Source organism: Doryrhamphus excisus, chromosome 13, assembly GCF_030265055.1.
Source record: "Doryrhamphus excisus isolate RoL2022-K1 chromosome 13, RoL_Dexc_1.0, whole genome shotgun sequence".
In the NCBI taxonomy this organism is placed as follows: domain Eukaryota; kingdom Metazoa; phylum Chordata; class Actinopteri; order Syngnathiformes; family Syngnathidae; genus Doryrhamphus; species Doryrhamphus excisus.
The window spans coordinates 7,843,234-7,861,988 of record NC_080478.1 but is presented as its reverse complement, the minus strand read 5'-3'; the positions used below and the strand labels follow the sequence as shown (position 1 = coordinate 7,861,988).

Sequence of the window (18,755 nt, the reverse complement as noted above, 5' to 3'; positions counted from 1 at the left end):
CATTTGTTTTTTGATTTGCTTATTAATTTTTCCATCTTATTTTGTGTCGAAAAATAAAAATGAACATTAAACATTTATTTAATAATTTAATAATAAATAAAAATTTATTTGTTAATTTGTTTCATTTATTTTTTGATTTGCTTATTGATTTTTCCATCTTATTTTGTGTCAAAAAATAAAAATTAACATTGAACATTTATTTAATAATTTGATAATAAATAATAAATTAAATAAAGATTAATTTATCATAATTTATAATAATTTAATGTTTTATCAGAGCTTTTCCAAAGAACCAAAGCACTGAAAAAGTGGAGGGTATAGCAGAAGCATTGAAGACTATTATATTATATATATATTTATTAATATTTAATATATTAATATTTATTAATATTGTTATTATATTTTTATTTTTAATATATATATATATTTTTTTTATTATTATTATTTTTTTTTATATATATTTTTTTTTAACCTGATGCGGTCCAGCTTCACCCAGACCCAAGCTCCAGTAGCCCCCAGGTAAATTGAGTTTGAGACCCCTGGTGTAAATAATTGCTGCATCTGGTGCAGCAATTTTATGAAATCCCTATTTGAAAGAGGCTTTGGAGTTAACACAAAGCAATCCAGTCAAACATAAATAAATAAAAAAACATGGTTGATGACAGGTTTATGTTTTGTTGCTGAAGGCTAATCTTTCATGTATGCGGTACGTTGCGGTACATTGCCTGTAATGCACAAATCCTCAATGAACTATGATTTTGAGTTGTGTTTTCCATATCGAACGTAGGTCAGAACTTTGTGAACAACCGTTGAAGGCTTTACCTGATAGAAAACGTCCTAGTCAAGCGAGTAGTACTTTTCGATCTGGTTGGACCAAAATGCAGAATAAGCGTTTGTCCAACCAACCCCAGTGACTTTTCCATAAGTTCCCATCACCTCTTTCTTGTGCTGAAGGATTACCATATGGAGTACCATATTGTACAGTGCCACAGAAGTCGCTGATCCATGAAATGTCAATAAGCATCCGCTCCCTGCCAGTTATGCATAGGGGATGACCATCTCCGCCCACTTAAGTGCTAAGATACTTTGGAATACTCCCCTCCTGAGGTCTCCACTGAGTTTCCCTTCGTTCCATTAGTGATCAGCCTCTTGCTGCATTTCTGTCATGCACAACATGCACATGGGAATTGTGACTTTGAAGAAAAGCCACAAGAGCATCCCTATAGCTATATTGATGTATTTCTGTACATATTGCATCTATAGGCAGAGCATTGATGAATAAATACATAAAAGTTAAAAAAAAAAAAACAGCAAATAACACCAATGAAATATTTAGATCTCAGCAACATCCACTGGAATATTTTTGCACACTTTGTTTTATACACTACACTTCTCAATTTATGCAAACAACTCGCTTCTGTGGACTTACTGAATAAAACATAAATATAAAGAATGCAGACAAGGTTGAGAGCTTGTGTACGCATCAGAGTGAATGTTGGAAAAAGTCAAAGTAACAGAAGGCTTTGTGTGTTATTTTTTAAACTGATTTCAGAACGAGTTGCTTATTTTACAATAAATATTTATACAGCGTCATATTTAGAAAATGATATAAATATAAATATTTATTTTTCCCAAATTCATTTCCAGAACAATATATATTACATGATATATGTACATTTTGTACTTTACTCTTTAACTTAATATAATCATAAATATAGAGAACAAAAATTTCTCTCTGTGTTGTTTCTAATGCAGGGTCTCTGCAAGTGTTCCCATTTCACATCCATTCTTGCATCATAGTACAAAATATATGATGGAAAATCAGAGGGTGCACTGGTTGTGCTCGCTAAATTCTGACTACTTTCATTGCATTTTGTAGTTACATTATATAGTCCTCAAAAATCAAAACATTGTGCTCGCAACCTTTCAATATGTACAACTTACATAAAAGAGAAAGATGTGTTCATGTCTCACCTAAGAATTTTATATGATGGGCAAAATTCTAAAAAAAAAAAGGGCAGTTTTCCGCAGACATTTTAGGGGCCTTAAATACAAATGATTTCATGTTAGACATGTTGGATTCTTGTGTTAAACGATACCAAAGTTTCAGATAATGAGGTTTGCGCATTTGGAAGTGAGCCCTAAAAGAAGTTTGGGATGTCTAAAAACGCTGGGTTTGAAAAGGCGTGGTAAAACCGTTCCTTTGTGATGTCACAGAGGGGCGCACTTCCTTATATGGCCCGTAGTGAGGAAGCACTTTGGGCGTGTGACCAATCACAGCAGAGTGGGCATGCCCGGAGGCGGGCTGTGGGTGGAATAAAATAAAATAAAATAAAATAAAATAAAATAAAATAAAATAAAATAAAATAAAATAAAATAAAATAAAATAAAATAAAATAAAATGAAATGAAATGAAATGAAATGAAATGAAATGAAATGAAATGAAATGAAATGAAATGAAATGAAATGAAATGAAATGAAATGAAATGAAATGAAATAAAATAAAATAAATTCTGTGTGTGTTATTGTGTGTAGCTGCTCTATAGGAGACCACAGCTCAATACAAAGGGTTGAAAAATGAGCATAATAGGTCCCCTTTTTTTCATCCAAGAACATTCCACTCCAATATGAAACCAAAAAAATCTGTAACGGTTGTACACATTTTAACAGAAGGAATCATGTAATTTATTAAGCAGTTATGTAAAAATTTTGAAAATAAAAAGTCCGGGAAAAATACCAGATCTGAGTCACCACTCCACATGGCAAGTTTTCATGGAAATCGGTTTTATTTTACATAATCCAGCTCACTAGCAAACAATGCAAGGACAATCTGTTTGACAGAGATAACAGGGATCAGCATGTATTGCATTTTCCTACCCATTTGCATCAATTGTCAAATGACATTTAAACACCTCTGTGTATCACAGCGCACAGCGCATTTGCTACAAAATATTCAAGTGGATGCTGACACGACAGACTACTGACTATACTGACTATTTCATGCTAGTGAATGAAGTGAAGAGGTATGGTATGGGGGTGGCGCAGGTTTACTGGACACAGTGCACGCCTGTCTGGCTCCATCATGCTCATGTTCACAGCAGACGCTCCACGGTTTGTGTCATGTCATCATTCACCACCAGGGGCCAAGGAGCGCTTTCGAAACAGTTCCCCAAGCCTCGTGTGCCAGGGAAGACCTGAAGCATGTGTGTGTGTGTGTGTGTGTCTGAGAGAGAGAGTGAGTGAAGGTGAGCAAATGAGGAAGCATGAATTTCAGTGTATGCGAGAGTGCAACATCCCTCCGAGGTATTTTTAGCATTGTTTTTCAGCCTCCCTCAGCAGAGAGTGTTTTCCGGTTGAAGCCAGCTACACTAATTTCTCAATCACACACACACACACACACAGACACACCCTCCCCTCACCCCGCCATCAATGAAGGAAAACACACACACATTAGAGCAATGAGAATTGCTAGCCTTGACAAGGCTCCTTGATTGTCCAAAGCAGTACATCATTTTCACGTGACGTCTGAATTATTAATTCAGTGTTAATCAAGCACTGCTTCCCAAATGCATATACACATGCATGCACTCAACAAAGTGTGTGTGTGAGACTAATAATGCCATGTTTGCATTCACACTTATATATACACAGGAGTATTTAGTACAGGGGTCTCATACTCAATTTACCTGGGGGCCACTGGAGCTAGGGTCTGGGCTAGGCTGGGCCACATCAGGTTTTCCAAAAAAAAAAAAAAAGCATTTATTAAAAACAGAAAAATGAATAAACTTTGCTTTGGTTCCAATTTTCTACAAGAAAAGCTCTGATAAAACATTCCACTCTTCTCAAATATCTTACTTTTTATTTGTCTACACAAAATAAGATCAAGAATAAAGAAAATCAATCGATCAGTAATAAATAAATATAATAATAATAAAACGGCAAATAATTAAAAATTAAGAAACCACATATAGTTGGTGGGTAGACAAATTATTTTTTTCAGATTAAAATGAACAAAGCATTATTAGAGCCCTGTAGACATGACAAAACACGACTATAGTCACATTTATACTTTTTTTTTACTTTTATTTACAACATATTGCGCAACTGCAGGGTCTTGAGACACATGCTAACTCGCAAACTAGAGAGCTAGCGACCTAAACGGTAGCCTCCAAGTAATTTCCTTTAAACTTAAAAAGCCAAAAACTTACCACTTCCACACGGATAGGGAGGATAACTGTTAACATGAACATTAATCAAACGTAATAATTTTTTCTGGGTACATGATACCATACAGCATCCATATCAAACTTGCGTGGGTCGCACTAACATTAAACTTTCATATTAAGGCAGGGGCCTCAAACTAGTGTCCTGCGGGCCACATTTGGCACGCGGGCTGCGTGTTTGAGACCCCTGTTTTAGTAGGAATTTATATGAAAACTAATAGCATGCTAACGAGTACAAAAATATTTTCAGACTAAACAGGGTACACACAAAGATTTCTTTACTGGTTTAATGCTAAACACAGAAATACAGTCAATGGTGACTCCATAATAATTTTGCAGAATCAGTCTGTGGCAGAGCTTTGAGTCTTGGGCCCAAATTAAAGGTCACTCACACTCAAATGTGACCTGACCTGACCGAGGCAGTTACAAGCTAATTTAAAAAGACTTTAATATGCAGCAGATTCTTCCAGCTGCCTAGAGAGCACCAACATTCAAACTGCTAGCATTATGCCCCAACATCTTCTTGATTTGAGTACGCATATTAACACATGAATATGTATTAGTTTGTGATAGTGATTTTGATAAGTTAATGAGGTTATCTGTCATTAGATCAGTGGTTCTCAGTTATTTTCTCCCATGGGGACACAAATGTTTTTCGCAATTTTAAATACTATTGACAAACTTATAATATCTATTTATCGATCTGTACTGTACAGACTGAAGTTGAAACTGAAACCAAACCAGCAACAAAATTAAGATTACTTAACATCATATTACATGCTGAGTAAGATATGTTTACATATTGGTAGATCATTGACGGCGGCACGGCGGTCGAGTGGTTAGCACGCAGACCTCACAGCCAGGAGACGAGGGTTCAATTCCACCCTCGGCCATCTCTGTGTGGAGTTTGCATGTTCTCCCCGTGCATGCGTGGGTTTTCTCCGGGTACTCCGGTTTCCTCCCACATTCCAAAAACATGCTAGGTTAATTGGCGACTCTGACTTGTCCATAGTTATGAATGTGAGTGTGAATGGTTGTTTGTCTATATGTGCCCTGTGATTGGCTGGCACTCACATTCATACCTATGGACAATTTCAAGTCGCCAATTAACCTCGCATGTTTTTGGAATGTGGGAGGAAACCGGAGTACCCAGAGAAAATACCACATACGCACGGGGAGAACATGCAAACTCCACACAGAGATGCAGGTCAAACCTGGGTCTCCTAGCTGTGTGGCCTGCCCGCTAACCACTCGTCCAGCGTGCAGCCCCTCATGAACAATAAAAATATTTCCCCATATACAGTACAGCATTTGTCGTTATGTTGAAACCGACTGTTTCAGTTTTTGGTAATGTCAATGATTTTGTTTTTCTCTGCCAGATCCCAGTTATGACGGGAGCCTTCATGGACTCGTCACCCAACGACGACTACAGTGGCGAGCACTCGCTTTTCAACTCGTCGGCCAGCGTCCACGCCGCTGCCTCGGCTGCCTCCGTGCAAGGCCAGCAGGACGAATCTCAGTCCATGTCCAGCGATGCCATCTGGCTTTGGATCGCCATCGTCGCCACTATTGGGAACATTGTGGTAGTGGGTGTGGTCTACGCCTGCACTTTCTGATGAATCGTATGCTTCCGTGCAAAGACTAAATTCTTAGAGAACCTTTAAACATCATCAGAGTGGAAGACTCTTTTTGTTAGATTCTAAGATTCTCTTAGAAACAGGACACCTGTCCGCCAAGAATCACTAGAACTTTAATTCCTCCTAAGATTGTTTCCATGTTTCCCCTTAGAACAGAAGACACTCTCACTTGCCATGCAGACATGGAGATGCGAATGGAGGTTAAATGGGGCTTGAGATTCGGGTTGATCCGGGGCCATCGCAAGCCTCTGTTGCCGCAAAGCAATTTAGGGCAGCGCTGTTTAATTATGCCTCTGAACATGGATGGTGAATGTTAAAAAATTTAGAAGGCTGGGATTTTTTCATGTCAGGCAACCCTGAGGCCCAACACCATTAAGGCTCATATAAGGATACTTTGCGGATCAAACATGGACATACAAGAAGTGAACATTTTAACATCATTGAACTCGCATGACTATCACATCATCAAGGCCTGAATTTAACAATGCACTAATTCAATTAGCGCCGCATTTTCATCTCATCTCCATTACTGAACATTATTAACCATGCATTATCTTTGACAGGGTTTTGTCAATGTGACCTTCAATACTGGACCTTCCTTCACCCATTCTTTGCAGAAATCTGACAATCTGCTCGCTGTGACCTTGAAGTGTTTATCAACATTCATTATAACCAACAAGCTTCTACCTGCTTTGAAATGATTATAATATTATCATACAATGATTATTCAGCCAGTGGCCAGAATATTAGTTAGAATAATAATGCCTATAGAGGTGCCGATTTAAATGTGGCTAAAAACTGGTTAACTTGGCTACAACGACCTCAAACATCCAGTATAATAAACAGAATTGCTTCATGAAGATACAGTTCTTGCTTGTATTGTATCTCATTATTGTTGTCAGTGACAAATAGGGATGTGCATTGGACAAATTAAGTATCAATCAATTAATTATCAATCAATTAATTCTCATTTTAATTTTTTATATGACAGAAAATATTAAGAAATCTTTTTGGACAAAGACTATTATTATAAACAACTCTTTTTAACAAAACTATTCAATAGTTTTGTAAGTAGATGAGATTAATCAACAGCGCCTCTGCTGTTTGCAGCCAAGTACTGCACTCAATTCATCAAGAATTAATTGAAAATTATGTCTATCCCGAGGGAAAATATATTAACAGATGTCAAAGTAACGGTAGATTACGGCACAAAACATGTATTCTCATTCTCATTTGGTAGTACTCAGGATTAAATATATATATATTATATTGAAGATATATACATATAATACATTGTACAAATAAAACCAAAGATGAGATTAAATGTAATTCCAAGTAAATGTTCCTTTGTTGAAATCTATATCAACTCACTTCACAAGGGCGGCCAGCCAATGACCTAAAAAATGGTGGTACAACCATCGCTTATGTCTTCGCTTTATAGTTTTCATAAATATATTCATTCATAAATCCTGCTGTTTTGTGGTTGAATATGGCCTCCTATTAGTCACTAGCTCTATTAGGTATTAGTCAATTAAATCCTTTCAAGGATACATATATAAGGCATTCAGAGACATTCAAAGACATCGGGATGATAGGCAATATTATACACTGGTCACTAGGTGTCAATAATATTGCTGTAATATTCAGTGAGACACACAAGCACCAGACTTGATTGAGGTTAAAATTTTCTTACAAAAGCATGATAATCCCTAACACGGGCTACAGTTGCGGCTATAACTTTGGTCAACGCGACTCATGGCGTCACTTCCTGTCCGCACCACTGGAACATACTTAGAGCAACACACAAGTCTTATATAAATTTTGTGTTTTTATGTTGACTATATTTTGTAATAGGAGTGTAAAGATGACTGCAGGGGTGTTATTTCATATCTGGACGGTTGTAATAATTTTAAAAATATATATATATTGAAAAGGTCGTAAACAGGCCTTCTATGATCTAACCACAAAAATATTAAAAAAAGATATAAAAAAGAAATCCTACTTCGCGGAAGTTCAATCATCATGGTCATGTCTGGAACCAATTAAACACTAGTAGTATTTTTTGAGTTGAACATAAAAACATTGTTTTGGACCATTTTTTCTATTGTTTTTCTATTAATTAATATAAGTTAAAAAAAAAAGGGAAAAATTATTTCAGCTCTTTTGTTGCAGAGTGAATTAATTATTGCTGAGCTGTACTTCATCGTCCACCATCTCAAATTTAATCCTACTGATTTAAGTACAGCAAAATAAGTTCTTTGTTCTCTTACATTGACACACAAAAACCAACTCTACTCCATTCAAATGAATATAAAATCTTCGATTGTTTACATATTGTTGTATGTGCTTTTTAAACAGTCATTGTATCAACTGGATTTTATTTTGTTCTCCAAAATGTGAACTTGAAGTGACCACAAATAGTTTTGCGTACTATATTCGCGTTGCTTTCTTCACCTCGTGATAAGATTCTTCAAATAATCATCGGTCAAATGTTTAATTAGTCAAACATATAACGCAACTTACAATTGTGACTGTATCCTAGACACAAGATGATGTAAGTATCTTAACGAGTGTAATAAATATGCGTAATAAGTACTCCTAGGAGTTTTCAGGCCTGCTTTTTAATAACTGGTTGATGTATAGAACTACTTAGAAATGTTGTAAACCACTTATACACAATACTCCTTTTGTAAAGATGTACGCTTTTAGAATCAATGCTGTAATGTACATTGTATACTGTAAATATGGATATGGGAGCATAAGATGCAAAAACAGGTGAGAAGTTGTTTCAGTTCTTTTTTTTTTTTTTTTGTTTTACCTGGTGGAGGCGCCGCACTGCAGAGGCATCTCACTCGAGATTGATGCGAAGGTCCGATGTCACTGTCTGTCATTTTGACACAAAGTGTTTGGAAACCGACCGTATTTGTGTGTGTGTTCTGCCGAAGCTTAACTTTCTTTTATTGTTTGTTTTGATTTTAAAAACAAATGATGATTTACTGAAAGTTTTCAGCGGTAAAGCAATGCAACATTATCTTGTGTATTTGCAGTAAAAGAAAAGCTGTTTCTGACAAGTGTGTGTACTTGATTTACTGTTCCTATCAAGGGAGCTAATTCAGTTTATTTACTGTGACTGACTGACAGGGTTTTCTGAGTGGTTAGCACGCAGACCTCACAGCTGGGAGACCTGAGTTCAATCCCACCCTCAGCCATCTCTGTGTGGAGTTTGCATGTTCTCCCCGCACATGCGTGGGTTTTCTCCAGGTACTCCGGTTTCCTCCCACATTCCAAATACATGCTAGGTTAATTGGCGACTCCAAATTGTCCATAGGCATGAATGTGAGCTGGGATAGACAACTGGGATAGGCTCCAGCACCCCCCGCAACCCTCATAAGGATAAGCAGTAGAAAATGAATGAATGAATAAAATGAAAAAAATTCTGGAGAGATTATAAATGCATGTTTTTGTTTTGTTCTGGCACTAATCTTTTAGCAAGATGACTCAAGAGGTGTAACTTACTTTGCTTTTCACTGCATATAATGGTTATATTCTGGTTCTATATTTCAGATTTTCAATATCAATTTAATATGATTTGAGCAAATTATTTTAAAAATATTTAGAATGTAATGTAAGCATTAAAATAGAAAGCTGTTTATGTGGCGGTAAAGTAAGGTTGTAAATACTGCATAATTTAGTACATTTTAATAAATATTTGACTTTAGTTTGCAAAATATATCAGTAATATATATTTATATCATATCAGTATTCTTAGTTTTTTGTACAGCCAAACAATGTTTTGTGCTCAGTGTTTTTCCATAGGGTTTAATAGGGTTTGATGTAAAATTAACAAATATTACATGAATAAAACGTGAAATAACAAAATAACCATATTGATTTAACAATAAAATGTAGCAAGTTTGACAAGATTCAAGTGTATTTTTTCTGTAAAATGTAACAAAATTTACAGTTTAACCTGTAAGACAGTTTCCATTTCTACTGTAATGTTTACAGGATTATTCTGGCAACCACAGCTGCCAGTTTTTTTCCGTAAAAACTACGGAATTTTTTTGCAGTGCATGCTAGGTTAATTGGCGACTCCAAATTGTCCATAGGTATGAATGTGAGTGTGAATGGTTGTTTGTCTATATGTGCCCTGTGATTGGCTGGCGACCAGTCCAGGGTGTACCCCGCCTCTCGTCCAAAGACAGCTGGGATAGGCTCCAGCACCCCCACGACCGGTATAGAAAATAGATGAATAAATATAATACTTTTCAATCTCTGGTTTGGCGGCACGGCGGTCGAGTGGTTAGCGCGCAGACCTCACAGCTAGGAGACCATGGTTCAATCCCACCCTCTGCCATCTCTGTGTGGAGTTTGCATGTTCTCCCCATGCATGCGTGGGTTTTCTCCGGGTACTCCGGTTTCCTCCCACATTCCAAAAACATGCTAGGTTAATTGGCGACTCCAAATTGTCCATAGGTATGAATGTGAGTGTGAATGGTTGTTTGTCTATATGTGCCCTGTGATTGGCTGGCCACCAGCCCAGGGTGTACCCCGCCTCTCGCCCAAAGACAGCTGGGATAGGCTCCAGCACCCCCGCGACCCTCGTGAGGAAAAGCGGTAGAAAATGAATGAATGAATGAATGAATCTCTGGTTATATCAGCAGGCATATTATTACAGTGTAAATTGACTAGCCTACAGTTTTCCTCGGACAAAATTAATTGGAGGCAGGTCAGGAGCAGCATTATTGAATCTATATTCGTCATTCGCCAATTTGCGGTACCTGTGACCCTCTTCCAGGGCGGGACCTTTATCACACACACAAGCAACACAAGACAGTTGATCCATCTCAGTCATTAGAGTCACACAACCTGCTTGCTCTGCCCATAGGCAATGACACAAAGTGAAGTGATTCCCAATTTATCATCGCCCGTATGGCTGGTATACATGGTTCAAGTTTGGTAGCAGTCGGATAAATTACTTATATCAGATCGTTTGTCAATTTTCATCAGAATGAACAAAGCATCTTTCTTCTGCGTCACATCTCTCCTCAAGTATAGTACAACAAGGTCATCTGAAAGCCATCACTACAAGTGTAAACAGATTCTAAGAGCTACTACTTCTTTACACAAGTCTCTGGTGCTGTTAAAACCACACGATAAAGAAAATGAGTCACTCGCTGAAGGTTGCGGTTGCAAATCCCCCGTCCACCTCTCAGGAGTGGGAGGTGATGTCAGGGAGATTTAGAGATCACATTTGTAATTCTGTGTAGCTGCACTTGTGAACTGACGCGCCACCTTGCAGACCGATATCGCGGGCTTGATTCAATAACGGCAGGATCAGCTACCCCCCTTAAATTTGCCGCGGGCCTTTTCTGGTGCCTCACAGCGGAGGCGGGAGACAAGCTTGTTTGTTTTGTGCTTTCTATCAAGCAATTGGTGAGATCAGGCTCGTGGAGGCACTGTTAGATAAAATTGATAATCGCAGGTCTTGTGAGTGCTAATTTATGGTAATGCATGGAGGTTATTAGACTTTCAGGTGGAGGCCCCTGGGGGAAATCCATAGTGGCCGACAAAGACTTTGCAAGATAAGGCTGCCTCCGACGGTGACTAATAGACACTGGTGTTAATTTGAAGCAAGGAAATGATTAATTTTTGCTGGGGGTGTGGTGAAAGGAGAAAAAGGTGCAATACGCCGCTTCTAACTATGTCTCACAAGATGGAAAAAAACATGACTCTGACCTCTGTCTGCTCCAAAGTGACAGCCTGGTGATGAGTTGCTGGCTAATGCTAATGTCTGCCAAGCTGCTTAGACACATTCTGTCAAACTGTCAGCTCACAGCCAATGACGGTGAACGCTATTTTAATCGCAATACACTTTTTGTCCCTGTACACACTTAGAATCATACACATTTATTCTCATTATATTTTATTTGTGTGTTTTTTACAACCCAAAGCACACAACAACACAAACCCCTTGGTGCTGACCAACTTTAAAGAATGCCGAATATATTTTGAGTACTATTTAGATTTTTCAGTATTTTTATTAATTTAATTAAAAAAAATAATTTATAAAAATTTAAAAATTTAAAAATTTAAAAATTTAAAAATTTAAAAATTTAAAAATTTAAAAATTTAAAAATTTAAAAATTTAAAAATTTAAACATTTAAACATTTAAAAATTTAAAATTATTAATTATTATTAATAATAATTTTTACATTATTTAAAATTTATTTTTGCATTTTATTTTAGAAGTAAAGAAAAAAATTCTGAGATAATGCATCACCTTTTGCAAGATAATGCAATACTTTTGCGAGATGTCACACGACTTTTGCGACTTATTACGACCCCAAATTGGGTCATGGACTTCCATTATAGTCATCAAGTCATGCCCTAAGTTTTTACACTACAACAACCTCCGAATCGTGGCCATTATCAGCTGTTAAACCTCAAAGTTCTCCTCCCATTATGTGTGGAAGTGGTAAGTTTTGGCACTCCGTTTGAAACACTCTTAAATTTAGAATGAGTACACTAGAGAGGCAAATCTTTGCGCGGGCCGCACTAACATTAAACTTTCATATCAAGGCGGGGGCCTCAAACTAGTGTCCTGCCGCGTGTTTGAGACCCCTGCCGTAGACATTTTTTGTAAACAATGTTATTCTCTTTATATTGAATTGAGTTGAATTGGGTTTTTTTCTGTTCCTTTTTTTCATTATTAAAATAGAATTTTATGTCGTGGAGGGGGGTGCGGGGGGGGGGGGGGGGGATTAAATGTGTGCAGAAGTGCAAGTGCTTGTATGTCGAGCTTCCATTTAACAACATTGAACTGCCAGGATGATCCATAGGAGTCTTTTTACGCCACAATAACAGCTCACACACGCACACACAGCGGCGTTGTAAACTGATGTAATCATCGCACCAGCAGCGCTTTCACCAACTGGAACATTGGGATTTGTTCTTGATAACATTAGAGAGAAGAGTAGCTTGGCGAGAAAAGGATTTGAGGTCATCTGCTGCCATGGAAACAGCAGACTGTAATGGATTTGGGGGTTGCATCTTTTGGCTCATGACTCCAGCTCAATTCTATTTGTGTCTTTTCTTTCGGCACACCAAACACGGCCCCTCACCAAGATGGCTGCTCATAACAGATCCTTGTCAAACAAGCTCATTATCTTCTGATGAGGACCGCGCGGAGCCGCATCGGTTAAACATCATTACAGGCGCTGTGAGCAGAGTGGTCTTTAGTGGTCTTGCGTTGACACCATTACAGGAATCAGCACAGAAAATAGTCTAGTCCTTATTGCAAGAGCTGCACCCCACGGAGATGTGATAACCACCCCTGTAATAAATGTTTTTATTGCTGGTATACAATCATGATGGGAGCCCAGCATCAGCCATCATCCAAAAAAGACAGGAGCCATATTGTTTAGAGTCAGTATCCTGTCAAGGTGAAAACTGCAGCAGGATGACCAGCTACCTGTCATCTCATACAGTGAGAAGCCTTAAAAAGTGGAAAGTTGGTTAAGAAACTATCAGTATTTGGTATGGAATGTTTTTGTGTGTGTGTGTGTGTGCCACCGTGAAATAATCATCCATCCAAAATAAATTCAAAATATGAATAGGAATTTAAAATAAAATGTGAAATTATTTATTAACATATCAACTGGGGAAGCTGTGATCGATTGGCTGACTTGGAAGTCCTCTTTCACGAGTGACATATCCTCAGAAAGTAAGTAAAATATGTTTTTGTTTAAATGAAGGGGATTTTATGGCTATTTTTTCCATATTATTATACACAGTAGCTAGTAGCAAAGGTACAGCCAGGAATTCTGAGTCCCATTTTAAAAAAATCACATTATCCCCCTTTTAATTTCTAAATTTATTTGTAATTACATATTTTGGCTTTGGAATTCTCCTGACTTTGAAAAAATTATAATTAATCAAATGATTGGCCAATTTCACTCGTGCACGATCGGAATCGGCAGCATAAATCTTTAACGGAGCATCCCTAATATTTATTCATTCATTCATTTTCTACCGCTTTTCCTCATGAGGGTCGCGGGGGCGCTGGAGCCTATCCCAGCTGTCTTCAGGCGAGAGGCGGGGTACACCCTGGACTGGTGGCCAGCCAATCACAGGACACATATAGACAAACAACCATTCACACTCACATTCATACCTATGGACAATTTGGAGTCGCCAATTAACCTAGCATGTTTTTGGAATGTGGGAGGAAACCGGAGTACCCGGAGAAAACCCACGCATGCACGGGGAGAGCATGCTCCAATCGATCTCGGGTCTCCCAGCTGTGTGACCTGCACGCTAACCACTAGGCTGTTCTAGACTGTTCAATGTTATTCAATGTTATTATAGCGAGCCATTGCTGCTGGGGCTGGACGCCAGCCAATCACAGGACACATATAGACAAACAACCATTCACACTCACATTCATACCTATGGACAATTTGGAGTCGCCAATTAACCTAGCATGTTTTTGGAATGTGGGAGGAAACCGGAGTCCCCGGAGAAAACCCACGCATGCACGGGGAGAACATGCAAACTTCACACAGAGATGGCCAAGGGTGGAATTGAACCCTCGTCTCCTAGCTGTGAGGTCTCCGCGCTAACCACTCCATCGCCGTGCAGCCCATCCCTAATATCATCTAAATAATTTGGGATCATTTATTGTATGTCCAATGACATTCATTTATGTAATGTAATTTATTGAATTGGATAATGCTGTCCACAAAAAAATGTTTCGTAAGTTAAAAGTTACTTAGCTTGGTACATAATAAGACTAGAGGGGATTTAACAGTATGTAATTTTTACAAATTGTAGCAAATATATACAAATACAATAATTCGGGATGTCTGATATTGTTTTTTTTGTTGTTTTTTTGCTGAAAACCGATCAGTTTCTGATATCGATATCAGCCGATACTGATACCGATATGTGTAACATGACATATCGCCTGTGACGGAATGAAGATATGCCTTTATTCGTCCCTCAGTGGGGAAATTTGTATTGCACAGCAGCAAGAGTACAGAATCAGTTAATGAACACATATGTGCTGTATACAGATTGGGGGGAAAATCTGATACCAATATGGACCTATATGCTGACATCGGACCAATAATTATCGGACATTTTTGAACAATTCAGTTCATTGCATGCCCCTGAGAAAAATGTTTGGTGTCAGTATTATTTTTGCAAATCCTATATATTATCCATCCATCTATTTTCTATGCCGCTTATTCTGACAAGAGTCACAAGGGTATGCTGGAGCCTATGCCAGCTGATTTTGGGCGAGAGGCGGGGTGCACCTGGACTGGTGGCCAGCCAATCACAGGGCACATATAGACAAACAACCATTCACACTCACATTCATACCTATGGACAATTTGGAATTGCCAATTAACTTAGCATGTTTTTGGAGATGTGGGAGGAAACTGTAGTACCCAAAGAAAAAAACACGGGCCTACTATCGATTTTTATATTTGAAATCATTTGGTACAAAGCCCCCCAAAGGGGACTTGGATTCTTTTTGTTCCTGTACAGTGAGTGAAGTTGCATTTTTTAATAAGAGTGATGCTGCGGTGACGACAAGGAGGTCCCGTCATAGAGCTACTCAGTGAGTGGCATTCTCCCTGCCAGCATCACTGTGTTGTCAAAAGTCATCTAGTCAGTCAGGGAGCAGTCGGGCGTCTGACGCTGACAATGTCGACTGTCTGCGGACTTGAAAAGGAACATGTAACTGACTGATTCTGTGTGTGTGTTTTAGTAGCCTTTTAGGTAGGATACTTACCAGGAAAAGGACTGTGCTCTAATTGAATGTTTTATGTGCCTTTTAACTTCCAATTCAGGGCGGCACGGCGGGCGAGTGGTTAGCACGCAGACCTCACAGCTAGGAGACCAGGGTTCAATTCCACCCTCGGCCATCTCTGTGTGGAGTTTGCATGTTCTCCCCGTCCAAGCGTGGGTTTTCTCCGGGTACTCCGGTTTCCTCCCACATTCCAAAAACATGCTAGGTTAATTGGAGACTCCAAATTGTCCATAGGTATGAATGTGAGTGTGAATGGTTGTTTGTCTAGATGTGCCCTGTGATTGGCTGGCGACCAGCCTCTCGCCCAAAGACAGCTGGGATAGGCTCCAGCACCCCCCGCGACCCTCGTGAGGAAAAAGCAGTAGAAAATGAATGAATGAATGAACTTCCAATTCATCTTCAAATATCAACACTCTCAACTGCATAGACAATGAATCTAGTACATGACTCACTTGACAATTGAAAATTTTAGCTAACCAAGCAATACTTGCAATACTTATTCCTGCTGACCTCAGCTACTTGTTGCTAAGCAGAATATATAGGAAACAACAACCATTCAAACCCAATAAAGCAAATGCAACAGGGAGACACAGAAACACCACACACCCATTTGTTTGTTTTGGGCGTGTGACCAATCACCAAAAAGTAGACATTTCAGCTAAGCTCATGAAAAATGATGCTTTTGTATTTTTGTTGAGTGTGTTTTGCAGTTGTAATTATGAAGCGGGGACTAAAATAGAGGAAAGTACCCAAAATGCAGCCAAGAAGTTGTCCAAAAACCGTTCATTATGTTCTTTTTATCTATAACTGCAAATATAGCGTTATAGTGGGTGGTCTGTGTGTGTTTTCTGCCAGTTTGCAGAGCCACACCAGAGCATTCGAAGCATTGGCTGAGCCTTACTTGGAACACGTGTTTCCATGGCAGCCATTAGTGGCGTCTGTCGTTGTCATTGGGGTTTGGCTCGGTTCGGTACTACTATGAGCTCCCTCAAAGGCCTGATTCTGGCAGACAGCTATGAAAACAGCACAGGAACCGGGGCGGCCCGCCGTCTCAAAAAGCAGAGTTATGAAAGAAACCACAAGGGTGGGAACGGCTGCATGTAATCAGGACGAGCGCCTGCAAAGAATGTTAAGAAACGGAGCATGAGGGGAAACTAGAGTATTTTGGAGAAGAAGCAATAGCCTGACCGCCCCCTCAGCCACGTGCTTTGGTGCCGCATTATGCTCCATTACACACCAGTGAGACATAACACAAGACACTGGTTCCATAATTAGTCCAGGGACTTTCAGGCTGTCATAACAAACATTTGTCAAGTTTGTGCAAAAATAAAATACAGCATTGAACCGCAACTCCTCAAAGTGTCGCATGGTCTGCCTCCCCTCAAAGAACATAAAGTCGGGGTCACCCCTTTCCTGGAGCATATTATATAGCGTTTGCTGACTCTTGTTACTCATTCACTATTACTCTCAGAATTAAAAATCTATTTATTTGGCACTGAAACATAACAGAAGTTAGCTTAGCAAGATGGTAAGGGTCACCCATTTCCTGGAGCATATTATATGGCGTTTGCTGACTCTGGTTACTCATTCACTATTACTCTCAGAACTAAAAATCTATTTATTTTGCACTGAAACATAACAGAAGTTAGCTTAGCAGGGTGGTAGGGGTCACCCCTTTCCTGGAGCATATTATATGGTGTTTGCTGACTCTGGTTACTCATTCACTATTACTCTCAGAACTAAAAATCTATTTATTTTGCACTGAAACATAACAGAAGTTAGCTTAGCAGGGTGGTAGGGGTCACCCCTTTCCTGGAGCATATTATATGGCGTTTGCTGACTTTGGTTATTGATTCACTATTACGCTCAGAACTAAAAATCTATTTATTTTGCACTGAAACATAACAGAAGTTAGCTTAGCAGGGTGGTAGGGGTCACCCCTTTCCTGGAGCATATTATATGGCGTTTGCTGACTTTGGTTATTGATTCACTATTACGCTCAGAACTAAAAATCTATTTATTTTGCACTGAAACATAACAGAAGTTAGCTTAGCAGGATGGAAAACAAACTTTGTTTTTATTTTTGTCACGCTAATGGGTGGTTGGCCTCAAACCTGCTGTAAACAGTAGCTAACACAGGTCAATACATTACATTACAATCAATTAAAATATGTAATCACGATTAATTTTGTCCTTAGTTTACGTATAATAAAAATCAAAATTAATCAAAGCTGCAATGATTATTCAAATAATTCAAGGACCTTAATTACAAAAAATGTTTCTGCTTCGAGGAATCGCTTATGTCACCTAATACTCTCAGAACTAAAAAATCTATTTATTTTGCACTGAAACATAACAGAAGTTAGCTTAGCAGGATGGAAAACAAACTTTATTTTTATTTTTGTCACGCTAATGGGTGGTTGGCATCAAACCTGCTGTAAACTGCAGCTAACACAGGTCAATACATTACATTACATTACAATCAATTAAAATATGTAATCACGATTAATTTTGTCCTTAGTTTACTTATAATAAAAATCTAAATTAATCAAAGCTGCAATGATTATTTGCATAATTTGAGGACCTTAATTACAAAAAATGTTTCTGCTTCGAGGAATCGCTTATGTCACCTAATACTCTCAAAACTAAAGATCTATTTATTTTGCACTGAAACATAACAGAAGTTAGCTTAGCAGGATGGAAAACAAACTTTATTTTTATTTTTGTCACGCTAATGGGTGGTTGGCATCAAACCTGCTGTAAACTGCAGCTAACACAGGTCAATACATTACATCACATTACAATCAATTAAAATATGTAATCACGATTAATTTTGTCCTTAGTTTACTTATAATAAAAATCTAAATTAATCAAAGCTGCAATGATTATTGGAATACTTCGAGGACCTTAATTACAAAAAAATGTTTCTGCTTCGAGGAATCGCTTATGTAACCTAATACTCTCAGAACTAAAAATCTATTTATTTTGCACTAAAACATAACAGAAGTTAGCTTAGCAGGATGGAAAACAAACTTTATTTTTATTTTTGTCACACTAATGGGTGGTTGGCCTCA

General features: G+C 38.3%; 2 protein-coding genes across 2 annotated transcripts in view; one reads left to right on the top strand and one right to left on the bottom strand.

The window, feature by feature from the left end:
- LOC131140012 (uncharacterized protein C14orf132) overlaps positions 1-8,922 on the top strand; it is a 54,153-nt gene extending 45,231 nt beyond the window's left edge. The window contains exon 2 of the mRNA XM_058090046.1: positions 5,603-8,922. Within this exon, the coding sequence (XP_057946029.1) occupies positions 5,603-5,839 (237 nt within the window). The 3' untranslated portion in view covers positions 5,840-8,922. The remainder of the gene's footprint in view (positions 1-5,602) is intronic.
- The window catches only part of LOC131140011 (uncharacterized), a 181,455-nt gene that overhangs the window by 141,457 nt on the left and 21,243 nt on the right, over positions 1-18,755 (bottom strand). The window lies entirely within an intron of this gene.